The following is a 26,579-nucleotide window of genomic DNA, read 5'->3' as shown; positions in this document are numbered from 1 at the left end:
GGATGCTGAACTGACTGAGCCACCCACGCTCCCCTCCTTTAATTTTTTTGAACTTATTTATAATAAGGATTTAAATTTTTGTCTCTAAATCAAATATCTGGCCTTCCTCAGGAATGGTTTTCACTGACTGTTTTGTGTGTGTGTGTGTGTGGGGGGGGGGCCATACTTTGCTATTTGCTTGTCTTGTCATTTTTTTGGTTGAAAGTAAGACATTTTAGATGATATAATGTGGCAGCCCCTCAAGGCAGGATTTTTTTGTTGTTGCCTTTTGGTATTGTTATTGTTGCCTATCTTTGTTTTGTTTGTGAGTTCCCTGCATTCATTTTGTAGTGTTTGTATTTTTCATTGTGGAGGTCTATGAAATGTTTGATAATTAGGTTTAGCGATCTGCTAATGATTGAATAGAGATTTTTTTTAATGTTTATTTATTTTTGAGAGAGAGATAACGAGCAGGGGAGGGGCAGAGAGAGAGAGAGAGGGGGAGAGAGAGAATTCCAAGCAGGCTCAGCACTGTCAGGGCAGAGCCCGATGCAGGGCTCGAACTCACCAACTGTGAAATCGTTACCTGAGCCGAAATCAAGAGTCGGACACATAACCAGCTGAGCCACTGAGGCGCCACTAGAGATTTCCTTAAATACTTTGAACTTTCTGGTAGCTTTTGCTAAGGGCCACTGAGCATGGGTTGGGGGCCTGCTTTCAGTGCCATCTACAACTCTGCCTTAGCCTTCGGTTCCTGTTCCCGTAGAGCCCGAGGTTACTAGCCAGCCGCGAGAGATCAGGCCCTTTTCGCTTCAACCCTCATCATACAGCTCGTAGATGCGTGTGTGTGAACTCGTAGATGCCCCGGGATATTTCACACCTTATCAGAGCCTCTTACAGGCATCTGCTTCCCCCGGTTTTCCTTCCACGCTTTTTAGTTAGCCTTTCGGTAGTTCCGAGTGGTCCAGCAGCTGTGATGTTAAACCTTTGCCAGTTGTCACTGTTTTCCGTAAATGACCTGGCTGTAGGTGTGTTTGTGCAGCGAGCGGAGTCAGGTGATATGAACAGAAGGCCTGGGGATGCAGTTTTGAAGCAAGCCATGGGAGTAGTCTGTGCGTCTGTGCTCTCCGGGGACCGCTAGGCTGCTGGTTTTCACAGTTAGGTTTCCACGGCTACCACAGACCGAGAGAGAAGGAGACGGGACTGAGGCCACGAAGTCGTCTCTATCGCTGTGCTTCAGTCACGCTTCTTGAGTAAGTGCCCCTTGTGTTTTGGTGAGCCTTTATTTAATTTTTAGAACTCTGAGAAAGTTTTCTGTCAGCGTTCCTGCTGCCTTTCAGACACGAGCGGAGTTTGAGAGTTCTTCCTCTGACGTGCTGGACGTGCTTCTGATGAATATTAGCTTCGTGAAACTTTTTATAATTGTGGGCGTGTTCAAATGTGCATGACAGAACAGTTTATACCGATAGGATCTCCTCCGCAGGTGCCGTCATTCGGCCTTAGTATTATTTATATTTTGCGATGTTTGCTTTATTACATTTGCTAATCTCTTTTCATGGGTGTCTTGGAATATTTTAAAGCAAATCTTAACTATATGTATAAAATATATATAAACTCTTATCTGTAAATATTTCAGGATAAACAACATTAACGCGGACGATGATGTTTCCCTGAAACTTTGTTACTGCTCCGAAGGAGAAGGTGGCCGTAAATGCTATAGCCCGAGAGCTTCTGAATTGGTGTCCATCATGTGCCTTGGGGTCCCTCATTCTCTGGCCACTTTTCTCTGTGAAACTGTGAATTGAATAGCTCACTGTGACATCCTTTGGCCTTTACTCAGCAAGAATGCATCATTTATTTAGATCTTTTCTTGCTCTTTTCTCCTTGATGTCTTATTTCCTTTTTTTGCTTTTTTTTAAATGTTTATTCATTTTTGAGAGAGAGAGAGAGAGAGAGAGAACGAGTGGGGGAGGAGCAGAAAGAGAGGGAGATACAGAATCCAAAGCAGGCTCCAGGCTCTGAGCTGTCAGCACAGAGCCCAACGCGGGGCTCGAACCCACAAACCACGAGATCATGACCTGAGCCAACGTCGGACGTTTAACCGACTAAGCTGCCGAGGCACCCCTCCTTTTTTTACTCTTGACCTAATCTCAAACATGAATGCAAGTGCGCCCTCTGAAATTCAGATTATTCAGATACACATTTATTTTTCCTTGTCAGAATGAAAACACTAAGTGAAAAAAAATCATCGTAAATTCTCAGACCCTATAATATTGGCAATAAGTTGAAACATTTAAGTAACCTCGGATGCTGGTGAAAGTGTTTGTGTTGGGAGATGCGTTAACTGTGGGCTTTTCAGGAAGGCTATTTCTTCCGTCAAAAATGAAAATTTTGACCTAGGAGCTTTAAGAATGGCATCCTACATATATTCTTATGTAGTTCTGAAAAAGGGAATATATACAAGCATAGTCACCGAAAAGTACTTCTGGAGATAACACCAGTGCCCGTGAGCTGTTAAATGGAAGATGTCTAAGAGCCTCTGTTAACGAAAAAAAGTTGAATTGCATAGCAGTATTTTTATCACTATCTACTCTGTATATAGAAAATAAAATTGCATGTATCCAGTTTGCATTGTGTTTGGATACTGGTAACAGACTAGAAATGAAAGTGGCTTAATGAAGACAGAGGCTTCTTTTTCTCGCATCAGTGCTGCCTCGAGGTTGGCAATCTAGGGCTGGTATGTCGGTGCCCTGCTGTCATGGGGGACCCAGCCCTCTCTCTTCCTTTTTCACCAACCTGGCTAATGATTTCCATTCTCAAGGTTCCCTCTTGGTCCGAGACATCTGTAATAGCCTTTAAGTCTTTATGGGAGTTAGGAAGAGTGAGGACAGGTAGAAAGGCCAAAGTAAGACCGCTTCCAGCTGATTCCATCCCTTTAAGCAGCCTTCCGAGAAAGCCAATACCACGTTTCTGTTTATACCCATCGATTAGCACACAGTCACATGGCCACATGAGATTACGCACAAGGCAGAGAACCCTAGTGGTTTATTTGGGGTGGCAGTCAAGGTCCTGGTGCTAAGGAGAAAGGAATCATGGGTGTTGGGTAAGTGTCACCGGGTCTGTCACTATATAAATATGCTTTCAGGCATGATGGCACAGAATACTTCTGTAAGCACCCATGAGAGCCCGTTACCACTGGGTACCCTGGGGAGCAGAGTAGGAGGAGAGAGTGAGGGGAGGGAGAGCGTCTGCATTTTACCTTCTATCCGGCTGTACTGTTGGCTATTTCTTTCCCAGGAGCACGTTTTACTTCTACAATTGTGGTAAAGAGAAACTCAACAACCACAGAAACCCGTGGTTCATTAAGGAAAGTATTAGATCATCTATCTGATAATCCATAGTGTGCCACAGTTTCATTGTTAATGTGTTTCTTGGTGGCAGGAAAGTATTACGGTAACTCCTTAAGAGGACCTGAGGAGCAAGCCGGAATGTCCAGGCTTAGGAATCATCATGGTCCCAGAAGGAAGTGGGACAGATGTGTTTTGAGGTTTCTTGTGACCTTTGTATTCTGTGACTTACTGCATTTATGGAGTAAGACTGGGCTTGGTATGAGTTCCCAATTCTCCTGCTGACCAACAGCTCGCATTAAGAACGCTTACCGGGGGCGCCTGGGTGGCTCAGTCGGTTAAGCGTCTGACTTCGGCTCCGGTCATGATCTCACACTTCGTGGGTTTGAGCCCCGCGTCGAGCTCTGTGCTGACGGCTCAGAGCCTGGAGCCTGCTTCAGATTCTGTGTCTCCCTCTCTCTCTGCCCCTCCCCCACTCGCTCTCTGTCTCCCTCTCTCTCAAAATTAAATAAACATTAAAAAAAAAAAAAAAAAGAACGCTTACCTGATGATGGGCCCTGGTGTCACTGAGAAAAGTGGCTCCTTTCTAAGGTATAACCACAGTAGGAAGTAGTAAAACATAAAGCATAAAATAAAAGTGTGTGTTTCACTGACATCTGTGTATTCATGTATATTAATAGGGATTTATATAGGGTAACTTAAATGAATCCTCTGACCTTTATAAATAGCTATAAAATTTTATTGACTCAAAGAGGGCTTTTGGAATTTATGCCTAATGGTTTTGCTGGGCACTGTTTCCTCGTTCAGGTAATACGTTCTGCGTTTTTAACGATCCTGTCGTTTCCTGTGGCCCCATACAGAGTACAAGCCATTAACATGGTTTCCAGTGTGCCATTTTGGAAAGGCGGTGTTTTGCACCTCCGTACCTGGCTTCTGTAAAACAAACTATTTTCAACCATTTGTCCGGTGTGGTTTGAACATATGAGTATATATATGGCTCCGATGAATCAAGAATAACTTCGTGTCCAGCAGCTTGCTTTTCCAGCGGTGTTTATTGGGCGTATATTGGCACAGGGGATTCAGTTGTTACAGTTAAGAGCAATTGGTGTGTTTCTTACTCTGTAGGAGTTTGAAGTCTGTAATAAACAGTAGCAACATAGCCAAAGGTAAACGAAGCCAAATTAACCCCTTCTGGCTGGGGAATCCCACCGTTCCGCTGAGCTCAATCGTCATCTGCGTGATTACGTCCACACGGAGGGCGCGTCTCCATTTCTGTCCGGATAGACGTGTGACATTTGCTGTCAGTGCTCAGTCCCATGCTTTGAGAGCTGGGAAAAAAAAAACCACCTTGAGCCTCTATAGTGGTTCTCCTTTTTTGAATCATTGACTCATTGGAGAACCTGGTAAAAAGCGTGTATCTCCCTGGTAAGATAAATGACAGCATCTACACAAACTATTCGCATATGTGTTTACAAGGTTCCTGGACCATTGAATCCCGTCGACAGAGAAGTCCTGATGCTGAGCAGCTTCTCATTTTCATAGATGAATAAGCTGAGACCTGGAGAAACTGACCTGAGTGAATTCTTGATAGTGATTTCATGCACATTTTCAAGATTCCACAGCTGCACTTTGGTGTCTCTAAAACACAGTGCGTTGTGGCCAATGTCCTGTGGAAATGCCCGGTGCTCTACCCAAGAAAACACATCCCGGCAAAAACGTTCATCAGTGAGAAGTGTTAAAAGATTGAAAAGTAGGAGCAGTGAAGATTTCCTCAACTCTGTGCAAGTTAAAGTCAGGTGTCACCGAGAAAAAGTGACTCCTTTCTTTTTTCTTTTTTTTTTTTTTCTTTTTTTTTTTTTAAACGTTTATTTATTTTTGAGACAGAGAGAGACAGAGCATGAACGGGGGAGGGCCAGAGAGAGAGGGAGACACAGAATCTGAAACAGGCTCCAGGCTCTGAGCAGTCAGCCCAGAGCCCGACGCGGGGCTTGAACTCACGGACAGTGAGATCGTGACCTGAGCCGAAGTCGGACGCTTAACCGACTGAGCCACCCAGGCGCCCCACTTTTTTTTTTTTTTTTAAAGTTTGTTCATTTCTTTTGAGAGAGAGAGTGAGAGAGCACAAGCAGGTGAGAGGCAGAGAGAAGGAGAGACAGAATCTTAAGCAGGTTCTACGCCATCAGTGCAGAGCCCCATGTGGGGCTTGAACTCATGAACCGTGAGATCTCGACCTGAGCCGAGATTAAGAGTCAGACACTTAAACAACTGAGCCGCCCAGGTAGCCTGAAAAGTGGCTCCTTTTTCAGGTACAACCACAATGGGAAGTAATAACATATAAAGTATAAAAGGGTGTGTTTCACTCACATCTGTGTATTCATATATATTTATAGGGGTATAAATAGGGTAATCTAAATGAATCCTCTGACCTTTAGAACCTGTAACCTGAAAATAGGGAAAGAACAGGGAATAAGTTAAAAAAAAATTTTTTTTTTAATGTTTAAGAGAGAGAGAGAGAGGGAGAGACAGAGCGTGAGTAGGGGAGGGGCAGAGAGAGAGGGAGACACAGAATCTGAAGCAGGTTCCGGGCTCTGAGCTGTCAGCACAGAGCCCGACGCGGGGCTCAAACCCACGAACCGTGAGATCATGACCTAAGCTGAAGTCGGACACTTAACCGACTGAGCCACCCGGGTGCCCCAATGTGTATTTATTTTTAAGAGAGAGACAGAGTGCGAGTGGGGGAGGGGCAGAGAGCCAGGGAGACACAGAATCGGAAGCAGGCTCCAGGCTCTCAGCTGTCAGCACAGGGCCCGACGCGGGGCTCGAACCCATGAACTATGAGATCATGACCTGAGCTGAGGTTGGATGCTTAACCAACTGAGCCACCTAGGCGCCCCAGGGAATAGGTTTTATATGCGTGGTGTGTGGCTGACCTCACCCTGTGCTGCACTGGGGAGCTGTCGGGGTTAAGCCTCCACCCCCACTCCCAAACCTAGCTTCAGCCACGGGACCATCTTCCCTTCCTCCTTATCTGGTGTTAGGGAGTATCTAGTACCTGTCGGAGACCAGTTGTCTGGGATGAAGGTCATGCAGCCTGAGCCGCGGCCTGAACACAAACGTTGCAAAAATGTGCATTTGCAGTCACACTGTTTTGTGCTTTTGGTAGAAATAGAGGGGTCTGACTTCTCCGTTTTGCTTCTTCGCTTATTTTGAGAGGCCGAAACGTGGCACAATTGACATTTCCCCCCTCCTTTTCCTTGGCAGCATCTCCTGGGCAGTCCGCAGCCGTCTTCTGTCCAGCTCTGGGTCTCCTTTGGCCGGAAGCCCATGCGAGCGGCCCAGTTTGTCACAAGACATCCTATTAATGTGAGTGGGGTCCGCTTGGGGGTGGAAAGAAGTGTATCGTCCCCATGTAGGGTTTGGGGGAAGGGTGTTGGAGGAATGTCCTTCTGGGTAGGCGTTGGATGGAATCCCCCTGCATTCACTTGCTAGATGGGTCTCTAGAAAGAACCATTATGCTTTGGCCATCTTGGTCTGTTTTCTCCCTCTTCCCTGTTTGAAGCACAACTCAACGGGAGCCTTCATTTGCTTTATGTGGAGAGGGATTGGCGGGGAGGTTTGGGACCGGAGTCCGTGGGCTCAGTGTGCCAGTACTGAAGGATTGGGGAGCTAGTGACCACAGTTATTGATGAGGCACCTGCTGTGTTGCTTACAGATGGCTGGGTTCCAAAACAGGATAAGATTTGGGTCTCACCCTTTTAGAAACACACAGGTTGGACGTGCGGAGAATCGAGCTGAGGAGGAAATCATATGTGGTCAAACGCTTGACTCCCGCATGTGTGTGTTAGCACGTAGAGATCAATAGGGACGATCTGCATTGGCTGGGGTCATCAGAGAGGTGACCACAGGCAGGAGGTGGCATTTAAAAAAAAAAATTTTTTTTTATGTTTATTCATTTTTGAGAGAGAAAGAGAGACAGAACATGAGAGGGGGAGGGGCAGAAAGAGAGGGAGACAGAATCTGAAGCAGGCTCCAGGCTCTGAGCTGTCAACATAGAGCTTGACGTGGGGTTTGAACTCATGGACCATGAGATCAAGACCTGAGCCAAAGTTGGGTGCCCAACCGACTGAGCCACCCAGGCTCCAAAGGTGGCATTTTTTTTTAAATGTTTATTTATTTCGAGAAAGAGAGTGCATGTGCCTGAGTGGGGGAGGGGCAGAGAGAAAGAATCTCAAGCAGGCTCCATGCACAGCCCAACACCAGGCTCAATCCCTTGAGATAATGACCTGAGCCGAAACCAGTCGGACACAACCAACTGAGACGCCCAGGCGCTCCGGGAGGTGGCATTTGAAGGCCTTGCCTTTAGCAGCGGGCGTGGTGGCAGGCTGGTAGCTCAGGTGGAGAACATTCTTATCAATTCTTTGCTTTTTATGGGTTCCGCCTTCCTTTGGTAACTTAGACACAATGCAAGGAAAGGAAATGCACATTAATGTGTATCGTGCTTTGTACTAATGATAGATCTCCTGGGAAAAAGAGGGAGGAGACATTATTAACTACAAAGAGGTTCTAAGGTCATTTACGGAGTCCGGCGGCCCACTCTTTCGTGCCCCATTTGCCAGTAAGGGGCTTACTCCAGCTACAGGGCATCCTCAGCCCCTCGACAGAGAAAGCTGGCCAAGCCTTCACCAAGCTTTGGAAGCTGTCCATGGGCTCCGGGCCTACACCTGTCCTTGGGACATTTGGAAGTCATTACTTTAGCATCCATAAGGAAAGCCCACTACGCGGGTGTGTTTTTTGACTTGTGCGTTTTTTGGTTCTTGATTCCAAAGGAATATTACATCGCAGATGCCTCCGAGGACCAGGTATTTGTGTGCGTCAGTCATAGTAACAGCCGCACCAACTTGTACATCTCGGAGGCAGAAGGGCTGAAATTCTCCCTGTCCTTGGAGAACGTGCTGTACTACAGCCCAGGAGGGGCGGGCAGTGACACGCTGGTGAGGTAAGATGATGAGTCCCTCCCCTGCTTTCTTACATCGCTGCAGCCCCCACCATCACGTTGGGTGTTTTTCACCGTTACCTGAGTATTTGGACTCACCTGGTGAGTTTTTGGAAAGCCCGATGCCTGGCTTGTGGTGCTATTTAACCACTTTGGGGTGTGGCTGGGGTAGGAAGATTAAAACAATTTTTGGGTAATGTTTATTTATTTTGGAGAGACAGAGCACAAGTGGGGAGGGACAGAGAGAGAGAGGGGGAGACACAGAATCTGAAATAGGCTCTGAGCTGTCAGCACAGAATCCGATGCGGGGCTCAAACTCGAACAGCGAGATTGAGCTGTCAGCACAGAATCCGATGCGGGGCTCGAACTCGGGAACAGCGAGATCACGACCTGAGCCAGAGTCAGACACTTAACTGACTGAGCCACCCAGGCGCCCCTGGGGTATGAAGATGTTAAAAAGCCCTCGGGGGGATTTGGATGTGATGCCAAGGCTGAGCATGTGTCAACCCCTCCCTGGGTTCCTGTCCTTCAGTTGTCTGGCTTTGCGGTCTCTGAGTCAGTGGGAAGAAGCACTTGGAAAATGTCAAGCTGTCATGGGTAGGCTGGTGTGGGTAGCCATGGGGCCTGGCCTCCAAGTGACTCAGGTTAATTGACATTTTTTTTTTTTTCTTACTGTAATTGCAAACATTACTCTGTGGGTGTCTATGGGAAGGGACCCGTCTGGTGAAGCTGGCTGGAGGGCAGCGAGGTCTGGCTCTGAGGCCACGACCACCAGGTCAGAGGGCTTGGGATTGCCGTCCATGGTCTCTCATCAGGCTGGTGATTGATGCGGTCACCACTTCTCTCAACAAGGACACGGCTGCTCTGGGCCAGAGCTTGTTCCAGGCACCGCAGTGAGATCACGTGACCAGTGACAAAAAGTCAAAACAGGGCCCCCGTTCCATGGAGCTTTTGTTCTCACTGGGGGAAGACAGAACATAGACGGATATGTGATTTGCGGGGTGATGGGGAGTGCTGGGAAGCAAAGGGAAGCAAGTTCAGAGGACGGGATTATGAGAGTGTTGTTTCGTATAGGCTGGTCATGGAAGGCTGTTCTAGGACAGTGACATTTCAGCAGGTGCCTGAGTTATGTGAGGGAGGGAAGGGCAGGCAGAGGGAACAGCATGCACAGAGGCTGTGAGGTTGGGCGCTGTTGGTTTATTTTAGGAGCGGTGAGAAGGCCAGAGTGGATCCAACAGCTGGAGGAGGAGGGAGAGAACCCAAGATATGGGATCTAAGAGAGCAGGGCTCAGATTGTAGAAGGACTTCGAGAGCATGCAGAGAACTTGCTTTTTCTTCTTTGTAAGCGGCATGTGGAGGGTTTTGACCGGAAGATGGACATGGTCTGATTTAACCCATTACATTGTTTAAAACCATTTTAAACACTGTGAATCGCATTATATAAAGGAGAGCACACGAAACATAAATGGACAGTGTTATCAATAGTTTCAGGTGAACGCTCCTGTGACTTATCTTTGAAAGAAGCCATCTGGATGCTGTGTGCAACGCAGACTCTGGAAAGATTCTGGGAAGCAGAATGGGAAGATTCTGGGAAGCAGTGTTAGAAAAATCCAGGCCAAGTCGGGATGGCTGTGGGCTGGGCCCAGGGCAGTAGTGGCGGAGATGAGGGAAATGGGCAAATTCTGATCCTTTGCTGGTAGATTTGCTGCTCGGCTCTGGAGAGTCAGGGGCCCACTGCTGCCTGGGCTGGGCCATTGGCAGAATGATGCCCGGTGTGGAGTCAGGGAGTCAGGGAGGGCTGGGTGAAGGGCAGGTGTTGGGGGAAAAAGCAAGACTTCGGATCTGGACTCACCAGGTTGGATGTGCCTGTTGGATGCCCACGGGGAGAACTTTCTACGTGGTCTCTGCTAGTGCTTTTCCACTCCCTGTTTCGGCTCTTTTGGAGGTGTGTCCTATTTTATGCCTTACTTTCCGCCCCCCCAGTATAAACTCACGAGTCATTTATTATTCAGTGTGTGTTAATGTGTTCTAAACCGTTCCTACCATGATTCAGCCTCAGATTTTTCTGGTGTGGTCAGTGGCAGGCTCTTTGGCCTGGTTCCTGTGTCCTTTTTGTTTTCTTTTTAAAATAATTTATCGAGGTGGAATTCACATAACATTAGCTTACGTATTACCCGTTACATACATATCAGATACATATATATCTGATATATATATTAATGTTTATTTTTGAGAGACAGAGAGTGAGTGGAGGGAGGGGCAGAGAGAGAGGGAGACAGAATCCAAAGCAGGCTCCAGGCTCTGAGCTGTCAGCACAGAGCCCGACTCGGGGCTCGAACTCATGGGCCATGAGATCGTGACCTGAGCCGAAGTGGGACGCTCAACCGACTGAGCCACCCAGGTGCCCCTCCTTCCTTTTATTATAATTAAAACTATAAGCCATTATTCCTCAGGCCTTGTATAGATTCTGGGTTTTTTTTGCCCCCCTCACCTTTGAGAGCCTCTGGCTGTGGAGCAGGTAAATCCCAGCTTGCGGAAGGTTTCCTTATCCTCCACATTCGTCAGGTAATCAGGACAGAGATCTCAGGGCAGAGCTGAAGCCAGAAGCCGAGGAGAGCGGCTCCCCAGGAGGCAGTAAGCTCAGTTATGTGACCATATGTCCCTGTCATATACACGCACGGTCCTTTATTTGGTCACAAAGGTCACTACCGCCCTGCCTGAGCATACGATCCAGTTCGGAAATTGGAAACAGATTTATGTATACACTCACAGACCAACACAGGCTCAGCCTTCTGGTCGCTCTCCTCAGATTTTATCTCACGACTGGAGATCTTCGGATAAGCTCCGTTGAGTCCAGTTTTGTCACCCACTTCTCCCATCTCAGCAAGATGAAATGGGATAAGGGTGAGTGACCGGATTAGGTGGGCAGGCTGATTAAGAAAAACAGCACGACACAAAGCAAAACAAAACACAGCACTTCTGTGGTATTTGAAATGAGTTGTTCTTTGAATGCAATAGGAAGAGTGCCAAAGAACCGATCCTAACTTGCTTTGAGAACTGGAGAAGGAGTTCCTAACGGGGTGACCCTGGCACTGGGGGGATGGGCAGAGCAGAAATGTCATGGAAAGTGATGTCTGGGTGGAGGACCAGGTGTGGAGAGGCGATGTCAGGCCTGGTGGGGGGCAACTGAGGAGAACCTCAGATGAGGGCGAGGCGGCCTTGGGTTCTGCCGGGAGGGTGGTCGAGTGGCCCTGGTGCGTGGCCGGGGAGCAGGGGCAGGTGCTGTCGTGAGGGCTAACGAGAAGAAATGTAGGAAAATGGATGAACAGAGGGCGCTCGGGGAGAGGTGAGTTGTCGCAGGGCCAAAGGGGAGCCGACAGGACAGTCTGGGGAGCGTGTGAGGCACAGAGGACAGGTTTCTGCTTGGATCCAAGAGCCAAAAATTCCAGGGGAATGACCAGAGGGAACAAGCAGGGCTCTTTTGATGAGAGAAACCCGGACCTCCCGAATGCGTGAAGGAAGCCAGTGGAGCAGCTTTCTGATGATGGAATCCAACACCGTATTGCTGAGGCAAACAGAGAGCAGGTAGATGATAGATCTTGAACCGATTTCCAAAGCAGCAACCAAAACATAACTCCAGGAGACCTAAGGAAACCACATGTCAGAATATGTGGTCTCAACACCCGTATCTTACTTAGGATTGTGCTCCGTCTCTCACCCTGAGGTAGCTTTGTCAGTGCTTTTTAAAAATGTTCTTTTTCAGGGGCGCCTGGTGCCTCAGTCGGTTAAGCGTCCGACTTAGGCTCAGGTCATGATCTCATGACCAGTGAGTTCGAGTCCTGGATGGGGCTCTGACCGCTCAGAGTCTGCTTCGGATTCTCTCTCTCTCTCTCTCTCTCTCTCTCTTTCTCTGCCCCTCCCCCGCTCACACTCTGTCTCTCTCTGTGTCTCAAAGATGAATAAACATTAAAAAAAAAATTTCAAAAATTTCCTCGTCTGCCTCAAAGCCTGGAGCGTGCTTCTTTCTGTCTGAGGAGGCCAAGCACCCAACCAGCTCAAGATTTATACAGCAGATCATGGAAGAAAGCACTTCTGCGTTTTGTTTTGTTTTGTTTTGTTTTGTGTTTAAACAAAGCCCAGTGGCTCAGAACCCTTCTAAATAAAGGACACACTTCCAGTTTTGAAAGCCACGTGTGAAGTCTGGTTAGCGCTTCTCCGCGATCTGTCGCATTTGAATCCTGTGGTACCATTTCAGTGCAGAACTGCTTTCCAGTGAAATCAATGTCCTAGCATGGCAGTTCAGGCCTGGGAGGGCTTATTCTCTGCATCACTGTTACCAAGTAGAACCTCAAGTTTCTAGAACCATCCTCGCTCGGCATATGGCCTCCTTGGGTAGGGATTCTGCTCTGCTTTCTGACAGAAACCCTGTGGGCTTCTGTCCGATCAGCGTGTTGGATAATTAGTCGAAAGTGTAAGGCTGTGTAAGCTGTAACACCGTATTCCTGCAGTTGGGGTAAAGCCCCAGCTCTTCTATTAGCGTCTGGCAAAACCAGCTTATTGTTTCCCGTTGGCCGAGGCTCACTGGAGGATTTGCGGTGAATTTGTTAGTGAAGAACTGGGTGGGACCCTCTCATCAGCTTTCTGTGTTGTACTCAGCATTCTGAACTCCCTACCGAGGGGATCAGCATCCTGGCCTTCAAGGTTAAAAAACAATCACGTTAAAAAAACCAAACCAACAGATTATTCAACTGTGACAAGGAACGGGGTGCTGTTACGTGCTACAATATGGGCGAATGTTGAAAACATGGGAAAGTAACCATAAAAAAGGCCACATGTTGCACGATTCCGATGATAATGAAACATCCAGAATAGGCAAACCTGGAGAGAGGAAAACTAGTGGCGAGGGCTTGCCAGGACCTGGGATGGGAAGGAGACGGGGAATGCTTGCCAATGGGTATGGGGTTTCTTTCTGAGACGCTGGAAAGGTTCTGGAACCAGATAGTGATGCTGGTACAACAACATAACGTTGCCAAGTGTACTTCATGCCATTGAGTTCTGTCCTTTAAAACAGTTAAGTTTTATGTTATTTACAATAAAAACATACCAAGGAAATGTCAATTCTGGTTCGCAGCTGTTTATTTTCTCTTACTGCAGGTATTTTGCAAACGAGCCATTTGCTGACTTCCACCGAGTGGAAGGGTTACAAGGAGTCTACATTGCTACTCTGATTAACGGTTCTATGAATGAGGAGAACATGAGATCAGTCATCACCTTTGACAAAGGTGGCACCTGGGAATTTCTTCAGGCTCCAGCCTTCACAGGATATGGAGAAAAAATCAATTGTGAGGTATCGATGCTTTCATCTTGTTTGGGCTCTTACTACAAATTTTTATGCGGCGATCTGCCCTTACAGTTCCCAAACTCAGCACCCAGGCACCCGGGGCTGCCGTGGTGAACTCCCAGGGGCACCTGGGATGTTTTTAAGTTTTTAAGGGAAACGCATGACAACGTGATATTTGTTCGTCACCCTGTGAAATGCTGTCTTGAGTTCCTAGTTTCAACATTACTTCATGCTGTATTTCTTTGGGAGGCATCGTTCCTTGGTGAAGCTGGATTTTCTAGCAGGTGATAAGATAAAAAGCAAGTGGGAAAATCAGGGTGGAGCAGGAAATGACATTGGTATGATTCTAAACTTTGAGAGGTTACGTAGTACCCATCAGGTACACATATCCCGTATTAAGCAAATGTGGTTATTTAAGAATGAAATAGAAATTTTGTTTTCTCTCTCTTTCTCTTTCTGTGTATATGTATATATGTGTGTGTATATATATATATATATATATATATATATATATGTGTGTGTGTGTGTGTACATGTATATATACATATGTATATATATATATTTTTTTGAGCTGCTACTAAGTTATTAGAACATGTATACTTACTTAAGTTGCTTGGCCTTAACTACTTAAAAAACAAGTGTTGGTATTTCTTCTGGCCTGAGGCTGCTATAAAAAATTCATGGGGATACTAATTATGTTGTGAACCAGAAAAGTTTTGGAAACTCTGACATTTAAAGTCCCACATTTATGTGGAACTTGGAAAAAAAAAAATGCTTTCTTTTTATTTATTTATTTATTTATTTATTTTTTTTAATGTTTATTTATTTTTGAGACAGAGGGAGACAGAGTGCTAGTGGGGAGGGGCATAGAGAGAGGGAGACACAGAATCTGAAACAGGCTCCGGGCTCTGAGCCGTCAGCACAGAGCCCGACGCGGGGCTCGAACCCACGAACCGTGAGATCATGACCTGAGCCGAAGCCGGACGCTTAACCGACTGAGCCACCCAGGCGCCCCAAAAAATGCTTTCTTGGATAGAATTTAGGATTCTACAATTTTCCCAATCAGTGGCTCCATCTGAAAAGCTGAGAATATGCAAAGTATTAGTTGGTCTCACTAAAGGGTTCCCCCTCCCCTAGGTGGCTCCTTTCTTGTCCCTTGGAAGAACAGTGCGTTCTTGGCTTTGAGTTCCTTGGCCTTATGTGACACCCCACACCTCCATTTTCGCCTTGCACAAGGGATCTGGGGTATATAAAGTAGGTGGGCAGAAGGAACTCAGAAAAACTCGAGCGGCAGCAGTTCTTGGAAAAACCGTAAGAGTTAGACAGTCACCTGGTCTTTTGGGTTTTTGAATTTTGTTTGTCCACGATTGTGTCGACTCTACTGTATGCTGTATCTGTGGCCATTGGGAAATTTGTTTTGGAGGCTCTTGCTTTCCCCAGGCTTCTCGATTACTCTTCCCTATTTGGCAACAGGTTTCAGCTTACCGCATGGAGTCTAACTTGGGGAAGAGGCAAGGCTATAAGTAGATAAGAGGCAAACATCCAGGTGCTTCTTTATTCAGGAGTGTCTTCTAGATTTGGGGAGTGTTTCGTGAGTCTGTGTGGATGGGGGTGGGCTGCTTTTGAGTGTCTGCTGGGGGTCTGAGCCCTAGTTTTATAGAATTAGTGGTGTTGTTGAAACTCAGCTTATTCCCCTGACTCGTCTGTTTAGTTATGAGTTGTACAACAGTTGGTCGAGCTTTTCGTTTCTGCTTGTGAGTTTAGGTGGTGAAAGAACAGGTTGGTCGGCACATCTTTCTTTGAGACCCGGCCTAACTTGCTCCAGTTTTCATTTGCGAAACTGCGATGCCAGCAAGGTGGACGTTTGTTAGATCCTTTTTTTTTTTTTTTTTATAAAAACCAGCGTATCTTGCAGACCATGTCAACTTTTACCTATTAACGTGAGCGCACCCAAGAGTTACCGTGTCTAGAACACCAGACGTGGCCGGATGACATTCGACCATCACATTCTGGCCAAGGGAACCGGGCCCGACCACACAGCAAACGGCTTTGTTTGCAGAACTGTTAAAATCCGGATGTGAAGTGGTGGAGGCAAGTTTGAGTAACTCGTTTTGCAGTGGACGTTCATCGCAGGGCCGGTTCTTGGGACGAATGCAGACTGCATCACAATTGTTTTCATGTGGATTTTTAGGTCTCATGTGTTGTACATCTGGGAGCTTTATGACTTCTGATTCTTGGTGTTTCCTCTGACGGCGTTGCGTAAATCCTATTTGCAATTGATCTCTCCTGACTTAAACAACGAGTGCCCTGAAATCGTTTTCATTTCTCTTCGGTCCCAAATCACGTGAGAGTTATCTCTGGGTAATCTAGAGGGAGTGACAGCTTTCGATCTATTTGAGTTGACACTGATTTCTAATTGCCGTTTTCCGAGAGTCTCCGAAGGAATGTTTTAATTTTATTTTTCTCTTTTCTTCAGCGGGAGGCATTTGTGTGGTTCGGATAATCGCATCCACCTGGGGTGGGAGGGGGGACGGTGCGGGGACAGCTGGGGCGTGAGTTCTGGTTTCCTCTGGGCCAGATTCCCTTTTCGCTGTGTGTGGCCGCGGTGTCCTCACACGGGCCTCCGTGTTTTGGGGGAGCGGGAGGCATCCTGTCACGTGCTGATGGGGTCTGGAACTTGTGTCCCGTAGCTCGCCCAGGGCTGTTCCCTCCACCTGGCTCAGCGGCTCAGCCAGCTGCTCAACCTTCAGCTCCGGAGGATGCCCATCCTGTCCAAGGAGTCCGCTCCCGGGCTCATCATTGCCACTGGTAGGTCTGCTTTGCTGCTTCTCACTTAGGCCCTGAGCTCTTTGGTTACACGCAGCCGAATACGCGGTGACCACGGACACCTGCCGCGGCAGGTGCCGTTTGTGGTTTGGAGACGTTCTCAGTCGCTAAATACAACTTCGGATTCCTAGCTGGGCGAGGCGGGTATCTGACATATTCTTGAAATTGAAAGTCATTATTCCTCTTGCATTTCAGGGTCAGTGGGAAAGAACTTGGCAAGCAAGACGAACGTGTACATCTCCAGCAGTGCCGGAGCCCGATGGCGAGAGGTCAGCTCCACCCCCCCCCCCCCCCCCCCGCCCGGACCCCCCCCCCCCCCCCCCCCCCCCCACCAACCCCAACCCTGCCCCCCAGCCTCAGCCCGTGTTCTTGTTTGTCTGAGAACACGATTGGGCCTCAGCATTTCAGGAACACTTGTGGCCTCAGGTGGAGGTCAATGGCACCAAGTATGACTATAAAATAAAGAGGGGAACCCAGAGCCACACGTGAGCACCCGCTGCGCTGACTTGCGTCCACACCTTGTAATGTGGGCTGGCGATTTTGCCGAAAGATAGCCCTTTGAATCAAAAACAGACCTTTTCTTCCCCCTGCCTTGTAAATGTAACTAAATATCCCAAGAGGACAAAGCAATGCCCAGTTTGCAGGGCCTGGCATGGGGCGGGTACTCAGCATAACGTTTGCAGACCCTGTCGGCAAAGGACGGTGTGGGTATCTGGTATGAAGCTGGCTGTTTTATTTATTTTTGTATCTTTTTTTCGTTAAAACTTTTTAAAAATGTTTGTTTATTTTTGAGAGAGAGAGAGTGCAAGCGAGGGAAGGGCAGAGAGAGAGAGGGAGACACAGAATCCGAAGCAGGTTCCAAGCTCTGAGCTCTCAGCACCGAGCCCGACGCGGGGCTCGAACCCGTGAACTGGGAGAGCGTGACCTGAGCCGAAGTGAGTCGCTCAATTGACTGAGCCACCCAGGTGCCACAGAAGACTGTTTTTACCTTAAGTTCGTAGAGCTACTTTGGGTCCTTAGGCACTGATCATACTAGTTCTGAAAGTAGAACTCGCTTTATAGTCCCAAAATGTTCATCCAGCCATTGGATGGACATTAGAGAATTGCCAAACTTGTTTAAAAAAAAAAAAAAATGAGAAACAACGCTTTCAGCAGCCTCCCATGCCAAGGGGTTGCTTTCAGGGGCACTCTCCTGCCCGTGTGGGGAGCCACCAGGAGATCGCAACAGACTACTGGGCAAGAATTTAACTGAGTACGTCCCGCATGATGTCAGGAGGGATTTAGCGTTCTCAGAAGAGCCAGCATCCTCACGGTGCTTCTTATTGGGGAATGTGATATGTACACGTTCATATTTACTTCTTTATTTATTGTTATTGTTTTTTCTTTGAGCGAGAGAGAGAGGGTGCAAGTGATCCAGGGGGAGACTGAGGCAGAGAGAGAGAGAGAGAATCCCAGGAGGGGCAGAGGGAATGAGAGAGAGAGAGAGAGAGAGAGAGAGAGAGAGAGAGAAAGGCAGGGCTCACCCAAAGTGGGGCTCGTGTTTATCCAATGAGGGACTTGAGCTCACTCGATGTGGGACTTGAACTCACAAACCGTGAGATCATGACCTGAGCCTAAGTCAGATGCTTAATGTCTGAGCCACGCAGGCGCCCTGTACACATTTATATTTAAATATGTACTATGTGAAGCATTAATAATACCCGACGTTTGTTTGGCTTCTGTACAGTTTACAGAGACCTAGCACCTCTCTCCTACGAGGTAGGGCTTACCGTCCTTCAGGCTGAGGGATCTGGGACCGAGACGTCGTGTGTGTGCGTAAATAAAGAACCATCCAGGGGCGCCTGGGTGGCTCAGTTGGTTAAGCGGCCGACTTCGGCTCAGGTTATGATCTCACGGTCTGTGAGTTCGAGCCCCGCGTCAGGCTCTGTGCTGACAGCTCAGAGCCTGGAGCCTGTTTCAGGTTCTGTGTCTCCCTCTCTCTCTGCCCCTCCCCTGTTCACGCTCTGTCTCTCTCTGTCTCAAAAATAAATGTTAACAAAAAAAAAAAAAAAAAAAAAGAACCATCCAGGATGGTGGAGAACATAACTCCGTGTTCGGGTGAGAGATGTCGTTCAGGCCCAGGAGTCAAAAAGCGTGAACAGTTTGGAGTGTGGGGGGCATCCTTGCGCCACCCCCTTGGGAAGGATTAAACAGCTGGCTTTCCTCTTCTGGGGAGCCAGACCTTCCTTTTGAAACGGGGTGTTCTCAGCGGATAGGCTTGTGGTTTGTTTTGGACCTTCTGATGCCGGTGTCCTCTGGGATTTGAACATCTGCGAGTGCTCTCCTTCAGGGTAGAAAGCAGTGGCTTGTTCCTTCTCCAGTGAAGCAGTGTCATGTGGCCAATGCTTGGGCCACTCTTGTGCCTCCTGCCAGGCATGCTTCATGCCCGGCAAGAGCAGCCATTGCACAAGGGATCTTATTTTTGGAAGGAGGGGAGAGGAGGGTTGAGACTGCGTCTGTGCGAGTGGGCATCTGAGTGCGCTCAGGCGGTGTTCGCATGGGACAGTCTGGGGGTTTGAAGGGCATGGGTGGTGACAGGGGAAGTGTGAGATAGAAATGCGGTGGGTAGAGGCTGCCCAGAAAATTGGTGACTATACTTCTCGTTCCCCTCCCGGTACTCATGAGTAGCGTAAATTCCCCGATCCCGAGTTCTTTTCTGTGTCGTCTTTCCTTACCTTTATCTGTTGAGGACAGTAAACTCTGCATAGGAAAGGGTACGGTTTGATCAGAATTGGTCACCATCCCTAAACCGTCGCCGACCCCACAGTTAAGACAAAAAGCGTTTCTGTCCCTCCCCAAAGGATCTTTCTTCCCCCTTCGCAGTCCATCCTTCTCTTGACCTCGTCCCTGCCAGATTATTAGTTAGTGTTTTCTAGAATTTTATATAAATGGATTCATAATATGCCACCCGTTTGCCTGGCTTCTGTCCCTCGTCGTGGTGATTTTGAGGTGTATTCATGAGGTTTCATGTATCAGGGGCTCTTTCCCATTTTGTTGTTGATTGGTGTCCCACTGTAGGGATATTCTACAATTTGTTTATCCATTCGTCTGTTGATGGGCTGATTACAGTTTTTGCCGATTATAAATTATAGCGGTTATAACATTTTATTTCGTGTTTTTTTTTTTTTTTTTTTTTTTTTTTTAGCTACATATTTCTATTTCTTCTGGGCCGATACCTCAGAATGGAATGACTGGACAGCTTAGTGGGTCTTATGTTTAACTTTTTAAGGAATTACCAAATTGTTTTCCCAAGTGGATGTACCATTTTACATTTCGACCAACAGTGTGTGAGAGTTCTGAATGCTTCAGGTCCACGCCAACACTTGGTATGGTCAGTCTTTTTAATTTTAGACAGTTTTTTTTTTAATTTTTTTTTATTTTTTAACTTTTTTTTATTCTTATTTTTGAGACAGAGAGAGACAGAGCATGAACGGGGGAGGGTCAGAGAGAGGGAGACACAGAATCTGAAACAGGCTCCAGGCTCTGAGCTGTCAGCACAGAGCCCGACGCGGGGTTCGAACTCACGGACCGTGAGAACATGACCTGAGCCGAAGTCGGCCGCCTAACCGACTGAGCCACCCAGGCGCCCCTAGACAGTTTAATGAGTATGCAATGATGTCTCATCACGGTTTTTAAAAAATGTTTATTTAGTTTTGAGAGAGGGAGAGAGAGAGAGAGCGTGAGCAGGGTAGGGGCAGAGAGAGAGGGAGGGAATTCCAAGCAGGCTCCTTGCTTTCAATGCAGAGTCCTCTTTGGGGCTCAAACTTATGAACTGTCAGACTATGTATGGCCTGAGCTGAAATCAAGAGTTGGCCACTTAACCAATTGAACCACCCAGCACCCCTCATTGTGTGTTTTAAAATTTTTTAAATTTATTTTCTAAAATTTATTTTGAGAGAGAGAGAGAGAGAGCATAGCAGGTGAGGGGCAGAGAGAGGGGGAGAGACAGAATCCCAAACAGTCTCCATGCTGTCAGCACAGAGTCCTATGCGGGCTTGAACCCATGAACCATGCGATCATAACCTGAGCCAAAATCAAGAGTCAGGCTCAGTCTGACTGAGCCACCCAGGCATCCCCCTCATCATGGTCTTAATTGGCCTTTCCTTGGTGACTAATGATGCTGAGCTTCTTCTCATATGCTCATTGGCTATTTAAAAATCGTGCTGTGCAGTGTTCACATCTTATACCTATTTTACTTTAGTTTGTTTTAATTAAAAAAATTTTTAAAAATGTTTTTGTTATTTTTGAGAGAGAGAGATCGTCACACGTGAGCTGGGGAGGGCCAGAGGGAGGGAGGCAGAGGATCTGAGGCAGGCTCTTCGCTGACAGCAGAGAGCCCGACGCTGGGCTTGAACTCCAGGAACCATGAGATCATGACCCGAGCCAAAGTCAGACGCTTAACCAACTGAGCCACCCAGGTGTCCCACTTGCCTTTTATTTATTTATTTTTTTTGATGATTATAGTGGACACCATGTATTGTTGGCTGATAGATGTTACTCCTGACTGTCCAGAAAGTTAGACGAGTCTGGGAGGTCCTGGGACCTTTTCTTTGTGAGCCTGGATAAATCTTCTGTGCCCTTTGGAGCTGAGGTTTTCCCCATCTGAAATTGGGTAGTTGGTTTAGAATTATAAAATGACAGCCTGTCAGAGCCGACCAGGGTCCTTATGTGTCAGCATCGATGATGAGACTGAGGCCCCCGCACGGTGTCTGGACCGGGTCTAGGGCCAGTCTCCTGAGCACCCGCCGCCCCTCCGTGTCCCACAGAATCTGCATGAGTGGGTGGGTTTATGGGAGAAGATGAAGTGGCAAGACGGAGCAGGGACAGCACAGGCTGTGGGCTGGGATAGCCCTGGAGCCATTACTTAATTGTCGAACGGAATTCAAGAGTCGGATGCTTAACTGATTGAGCCACCCAGGTGCCCCAGAATACTTTTTAAAAAGAGATTTGAAGTACCATTTTTAAAAAGTTTATGTATTTATTTTGAGGGAGGGAGGGAAGGAGGGAGAGAGAGAGAGAGAGAGAGAGAGAGAGAGAGAGAGAGAGATCACAAGCAGGGGAAGGGCAGAGAGAGAAGGAGAAAGAGAGAATCCCAAGGAGGCTCCACACTGTCCGCACAGAGCCCGACTCAGAGCTTGAAACCATGAACTGTGAGATCACCCAGCCAAAATCACGAGTCAGATGCTTAACTGACTGAGCCACCCAGGCGCCCCTCAGAATACTGGTGACACCCAATGTTGGGGGAGTTTCCCCTCACAAGGAGCAGTTCTCCAATTCTCTGGACACCAACTGGATGTCCTACACTTGAGTCCTACACTCCAGCTAGCTGGAGTCAGCACAGACCCCGAAGGTTAAGGGTTCAGTCTCGTGAGACTGAGCCCCACCCCACCTCACCTCTCATGCTAATTGCAAGGTACAGGTTGTCACTTATTCTTCTGACTGAGCAGCTTATAAATAGGACGTTCCTATGAACCACCTCCCCCCCCCCCCCCGCCCCCGCCGCCCCGCCCCGCAAGCTTCTTGGGTTCCATAATTTGCTAGAATGGCTGACAGAATTCAAGGAAATATTTACTTACGTCCATCAGTTTATTATGCAGGATATTACAAAGGCTATAGATGAGTAGCTGGATGAAGAGGTACATAGGGCAAGGTCCAGAAGGGTCCTGAGCTAGGAGCTTCTGTCCTCGTGGAGGTGAGATGTGCCAGCCTCCCAGCATGTGGATGTCTCCATCAACCTGGGAGCTCTTCACATCTTTCAGTTTAGGGGATTTTTTAATTTTTATTTTTGCTAAAAAAAATTTTTTTTTTTTAACATTTATTTATTTTTGAAACAGAGAGAGAGAGCGCGCGCGCGCGCGTATGAGCGAGCATGAGCGGGGGAGGGGCAGAGAGAGAGGGAGACACAGAATCTGAAACAGGCCCCGGGCTCCGAGCTGTGAGCACAGAACCCGATGTGGGGCTCCCACGTGGACTCGTGGACTGCAAGATCGTGACCTGAGTCGGATACTCAACTGACTGAGCCACCCAGGAGCCCCAGGGATGTTTTTTTTTAATGGTGGCTTCATCATTTAGGCATGATTGATTATGAACTTAGACTCTCCAGCCCTCTGTCCTTTCCCCAGGGGATGGGGTGGGGCTGAAAGTTTCAGGCTTCTAATCGTGTTTAGCTTTTCTGGTAGCCAGCCCCTGTACTGTCCAGGGGTCCACCGAGAGTCACCTTATTAGAACAAAGGACTCTCCTATCATCCAGGAAGTTCTAAGGGATATAGGATATGTAAGATACACATCACTCCCATCAGGAAGTTAGAAGGTTTTTAAGAGCTCTGACCAGGAGCTGGGAATGAAGACCAAAGTACGTAATTTTTTTCATTATCATACCATCACATACATGATATGGTATTTACATTGTTTGATTCTTGACTATTATACTAATCTCAAATTACTGGGATAAACTCGATTTCATTATGATATATTATCCTGATTAAAAAATTTTTTTTAATGTTCATTTATTTTTGAGAGAGGGAGAGACAGAGTGCAAGCTGGGGAGGGGCAGAGAGAGAGAGAGAGAGAGAGAGAGAGAGAGAGAGAGAGAGAGTGAGACACAGAATCCGAAGCAGGCTCCGGGCTCTGAGCTACCCGCACAGAGCCTGACGCGGGGGGTTGAACTAACGAATCGTGAGATCATGATCTGAGCCAAAGTCGGACGCTCAACCAACTGAGCCACCCAGGCGCCCCGATATATTATCCTTATTATATAAGGTTAGGTTTGAGTCGCTAATACTTTGTTACAGATTTTTACATTATTCACGAGAGAGATATTGGTCTGCTTTTTTTTTTTTTTTTTTGTAATGTCTTTTCAAGTTTTGGTGTTAGGGTTGGGCTGGTGTCATAGAACAAGTTGAGCAGTGATTCCTCTTTTATGTAAAAGTGGTGTTATTTTTTTTTCTTGAATAATTAACCAGTGAATGTATCTCGACCTAGAGTCGTCTTCTGTTTTTTTTTATTTTTTATTTTTTAAATTTTTTTCAAATTTATTTTTAGTAGCACATTTTTATTCTTGGGAGTCTTGGGAATGTTTTGGTTAGAAATTCAATTTCTCTGGCAGATAGAGAACTATTCAGATTTTCTACGACTTGTGTCTGTCTTGGTGAGTTTCATCTAAGTTATTGAATTTATTGGGTTAAAATGACTCAAGGTATTAATTTTTTTTAATCTCTATAGGATCTGTGGTGATAACCTGTTTTCATTCCTGATATTGATAATTTGTGTGTTTTTTTTTCTATTTTGCTTTTATTAGTTTAGTTACTGGTTTGTCAATATTATTGATCGTTTTAAAGAACATGCTTTTGGCTTTGTCTCTGTTCGTTCTTTTGTTGATTTCTGCTCTTTCGTATTGTCCTTAACGTTATTTACGTCGGATTTACTTTGCTTTTCTTCTTGTAGTTTTTTTGGTGTAACTTTAGGTCACTGATTTTAGATATTTTTCCTAATAGAAACATTTAAAGCTGTAAGTTTTCCTCTAAATACTGTGTTAGCTACGGCCACAAATTTTAGAGATGTTATAATTTTGCTGTCACTCAGTTCAGAATATTTTTTAATGTTCCCCTTTAAAGTTGAGATGTAATTCACATACCATAAAATTCACCATTTTATTTATTTACTTATTTTATTTATTGGGTGTGGAACCCAATATAGGTCTTGAACTCATGACCCTGAGATCAAAACCGGAACTTAACTGACTGAGCCACCCAGGTGCCCAAGACTGTTACCATTTAACATAATTATTGATATAGTTGGATTTAGGTCCATGATTTTATGTATGTATATATGATCTTTATTTTTTATTCCTCTGTTCTTCCTTTACTGCCTTTTTAACATTATTTAGATAGTTTTGGCATTCTACTTTTACTTAGGTATTGTCTTTTTTATTATATTTCTTTATATTTTTTAAATAATTTATTTATTTTCAGAGAACATGGGAGGGGCAGAGAGAGAGAGGGATACATAGAATCCCAAGCAGGCCCCACCCTATTAGTGTGGAGCCTGACGTGGGGCTTGAACCCAGGAACCATGAGATAATGACCTGAGCCAAAAGCAAGAGTCAGTTTCTTAACCAACTGAGCCACCCAGGTGCCTCTCTTTATATTTTTTTAGAGGTTACCCTGAGGATGACAACATGTATATTTAATCTTTCATAGTCTTTTTTGAATTAACATTGCTCTTAACATAATGTTACACCTAACCTAAAATTTAGAAACCTTGCAAGCACGGAAGTCCCTTTCTCTTTTCCTGACCTTTTTGTTATTATTCTGTGTATCCCATCGATATACATTAAAACACTATAAGACAGTATTTTTGCTTTTGTTTTGCTTTACCTGTTTTTAAATACCAGTTTTAATACCAGTTTTAAAGAGTTCAAGGGGGAAAAAACAGTCTCTCATATTTACCCAGGTTATTTCTTTTGCCCTTTCTTCATTCCTGAGAATCCCTGTAAGCCCCTGATAGGTTTCCCTACGGCCTCAAGAAACTCCTTTAGCATTTTTTGTTGAGCAGACCTATTGGCTATGCATTTTCTTGGTTTTCCTTCATTTGAGAATCTCTGTATTTCGCTTTCCTTCCTGGAGGATATGTGTGCTGGATATAGAATTCTGGTTTGACAGTAATTTTCTCTCGGTACTTTAAGGACGTGCTACTATCTTCTTGCCTCCCTGGTTTCTTATGAGAAATCTGTAGTCATTTTAGTTTCCAGTTTCCTGTATGTGAATGCGTCATTTTGTGTAAATGCTTCAATATTTTTTTCCTTATCTTTGGTTTTCAGCAGTTTTCTTGTGATATATCTAGATGTGGTTTTCTTTGCGTTTTTCCTGTGTGGGTATGCTGATCTTGAGTATGTGAATGTATGTTTTTCACCACATTTGGGAAAGTTTCAGCCATTATTTCCTCAATTTTTTTTTTTTTTTCCCTGCTCTAGTCCCTTTTTCCTGTTATTCTTGGACTCCAGTTACACATGCTTAGACCTTTTATTATTGTCCTCCCTGTCTGTGGAGCTTTTTTCTTTTCAGTCTTTTTTTGTGTGTTCTTTTTTTTAATTTGAAAATGTTTTTTATGTTTGTTTATTTTTGACAGAGAGACAGAGTGCGAGCTGGGAGGGGCAGAGAGAGAGGGAGACACAGAATCCGAAGCAGGCTCCAGGTTCTGAGCTGTCAGCACAGAGCCTGCCAGAGGGCTCGAACTCACGAGATGTGAGATCATGACCTGAGCCAAAGTTGACTGAGCCACCCAGGCGCCCCTGGTGTGCTCTTTAGGATGCATAATTTCTACTCTTCTATATTTATTGCCAAGTTCACCAATTCCTCTGTCATTTCCATTCTGTTGTTGAGCCCATTAGTGAATTTGTTACTTCAGATGTTATATTTTTCTGTTCTAAAATTCTTTCCTTAAAAAAGAGTTTCCACTTCTCTGGGAAGAATTCATGTCTTTTGTTCATTTCAAGTGTGTTTTCCTTTAACTCATGAGACAGAGTTATGATCGTTATTTAAAGTCTTCGGTTATTCTGGCATTTGAATCATCTTGGTGTTGGCCCCGTTGATTGTCTTTTCCCTTGAGAATTGGACACGTTTTATTGATATGCTTGCATGTTGAGTAATTTTGGATTGTGTGCTGGACATGTGAATGAGATGCGTGGAATAAAATCTGGAGCAATGTCGATATTTTTTGTTTTAGCATGTAGTAAATCTGCTCAGATTCAGACTTGAGCTTCCTTTTTGTATTCTGAGGGTGGCAGTTAAAATCTCAGTTCTGTTCGCTAAACCTTTGCTTTGCTGGTTTAGGTCCTGCTGCACACATGTTTAGTTTAGGGGTTGGGCATGAGTTCATATACACAGAATTAGAGGATTTACTTGTTCGACACTTTCCCCTCTGGGATTTCATCCACATTCTCCCAGGCCTGTAGGGGCTTCGTTTCCTGATTCCTTAGGCAGAAACAGTTTCTCCTGAAGGTTTAGCCATCCATCTGGGACTGAGGTATTCCATGACTGGGACTTTCCCTTGGGGC

The 26,579-nt window shown here is 46.1% G+C and overlaps 1 protein-coding gene across 1 annotated transcript in view; it reads left to right on the top strand.

The window, feature by feature from the left end:
- SORL1 (sortilin related receptor 1) overlaps positions 1-26,579 on the top strand; it is a 174,346-nt gene that overhangs the window by 45,750 nt on the left and 102,017 nt on the right. The window contains exons 7-11 of the mRNA XM_049620870.1: positions 6,588-6,689; positions 8,153-8,322; positions 13,474-13,666; positions 16,351-16,468; positions 16,682-16,755. Coding sequence (XP_049476827.1) covers positions 6,588-6,689; positions 8,153-8,322; positions 13,474-13,666; positions 16,351-16,468; positions 16,682-16,755 — 657 coding nt within the window. The remainder of the gene's footprint in view (positions 1-6,587; positions 6,690-8,152; positions 8,323-13,473; positions 13,667-16,350; positions 16,469-16,681; positions 16,756-26,579) is intronic.

This window comes from Panthera uncia, chromosome D1 (assembly GCF_023721935.1).
Source record: "Panthera uncia isolate 11264 chromosome D1, Puncia_PCG_1.0, whole genome shotgun sequence".
NCBI classification, from domain to species: Eukaryota; Metazoa; Chordata; class Mammalia; order Carnivora; family Felidae; genus Panthera; species Panthera uncia.
This window is presented reverse-complemented; position numbering and strand designations above follow the sequence as displayed.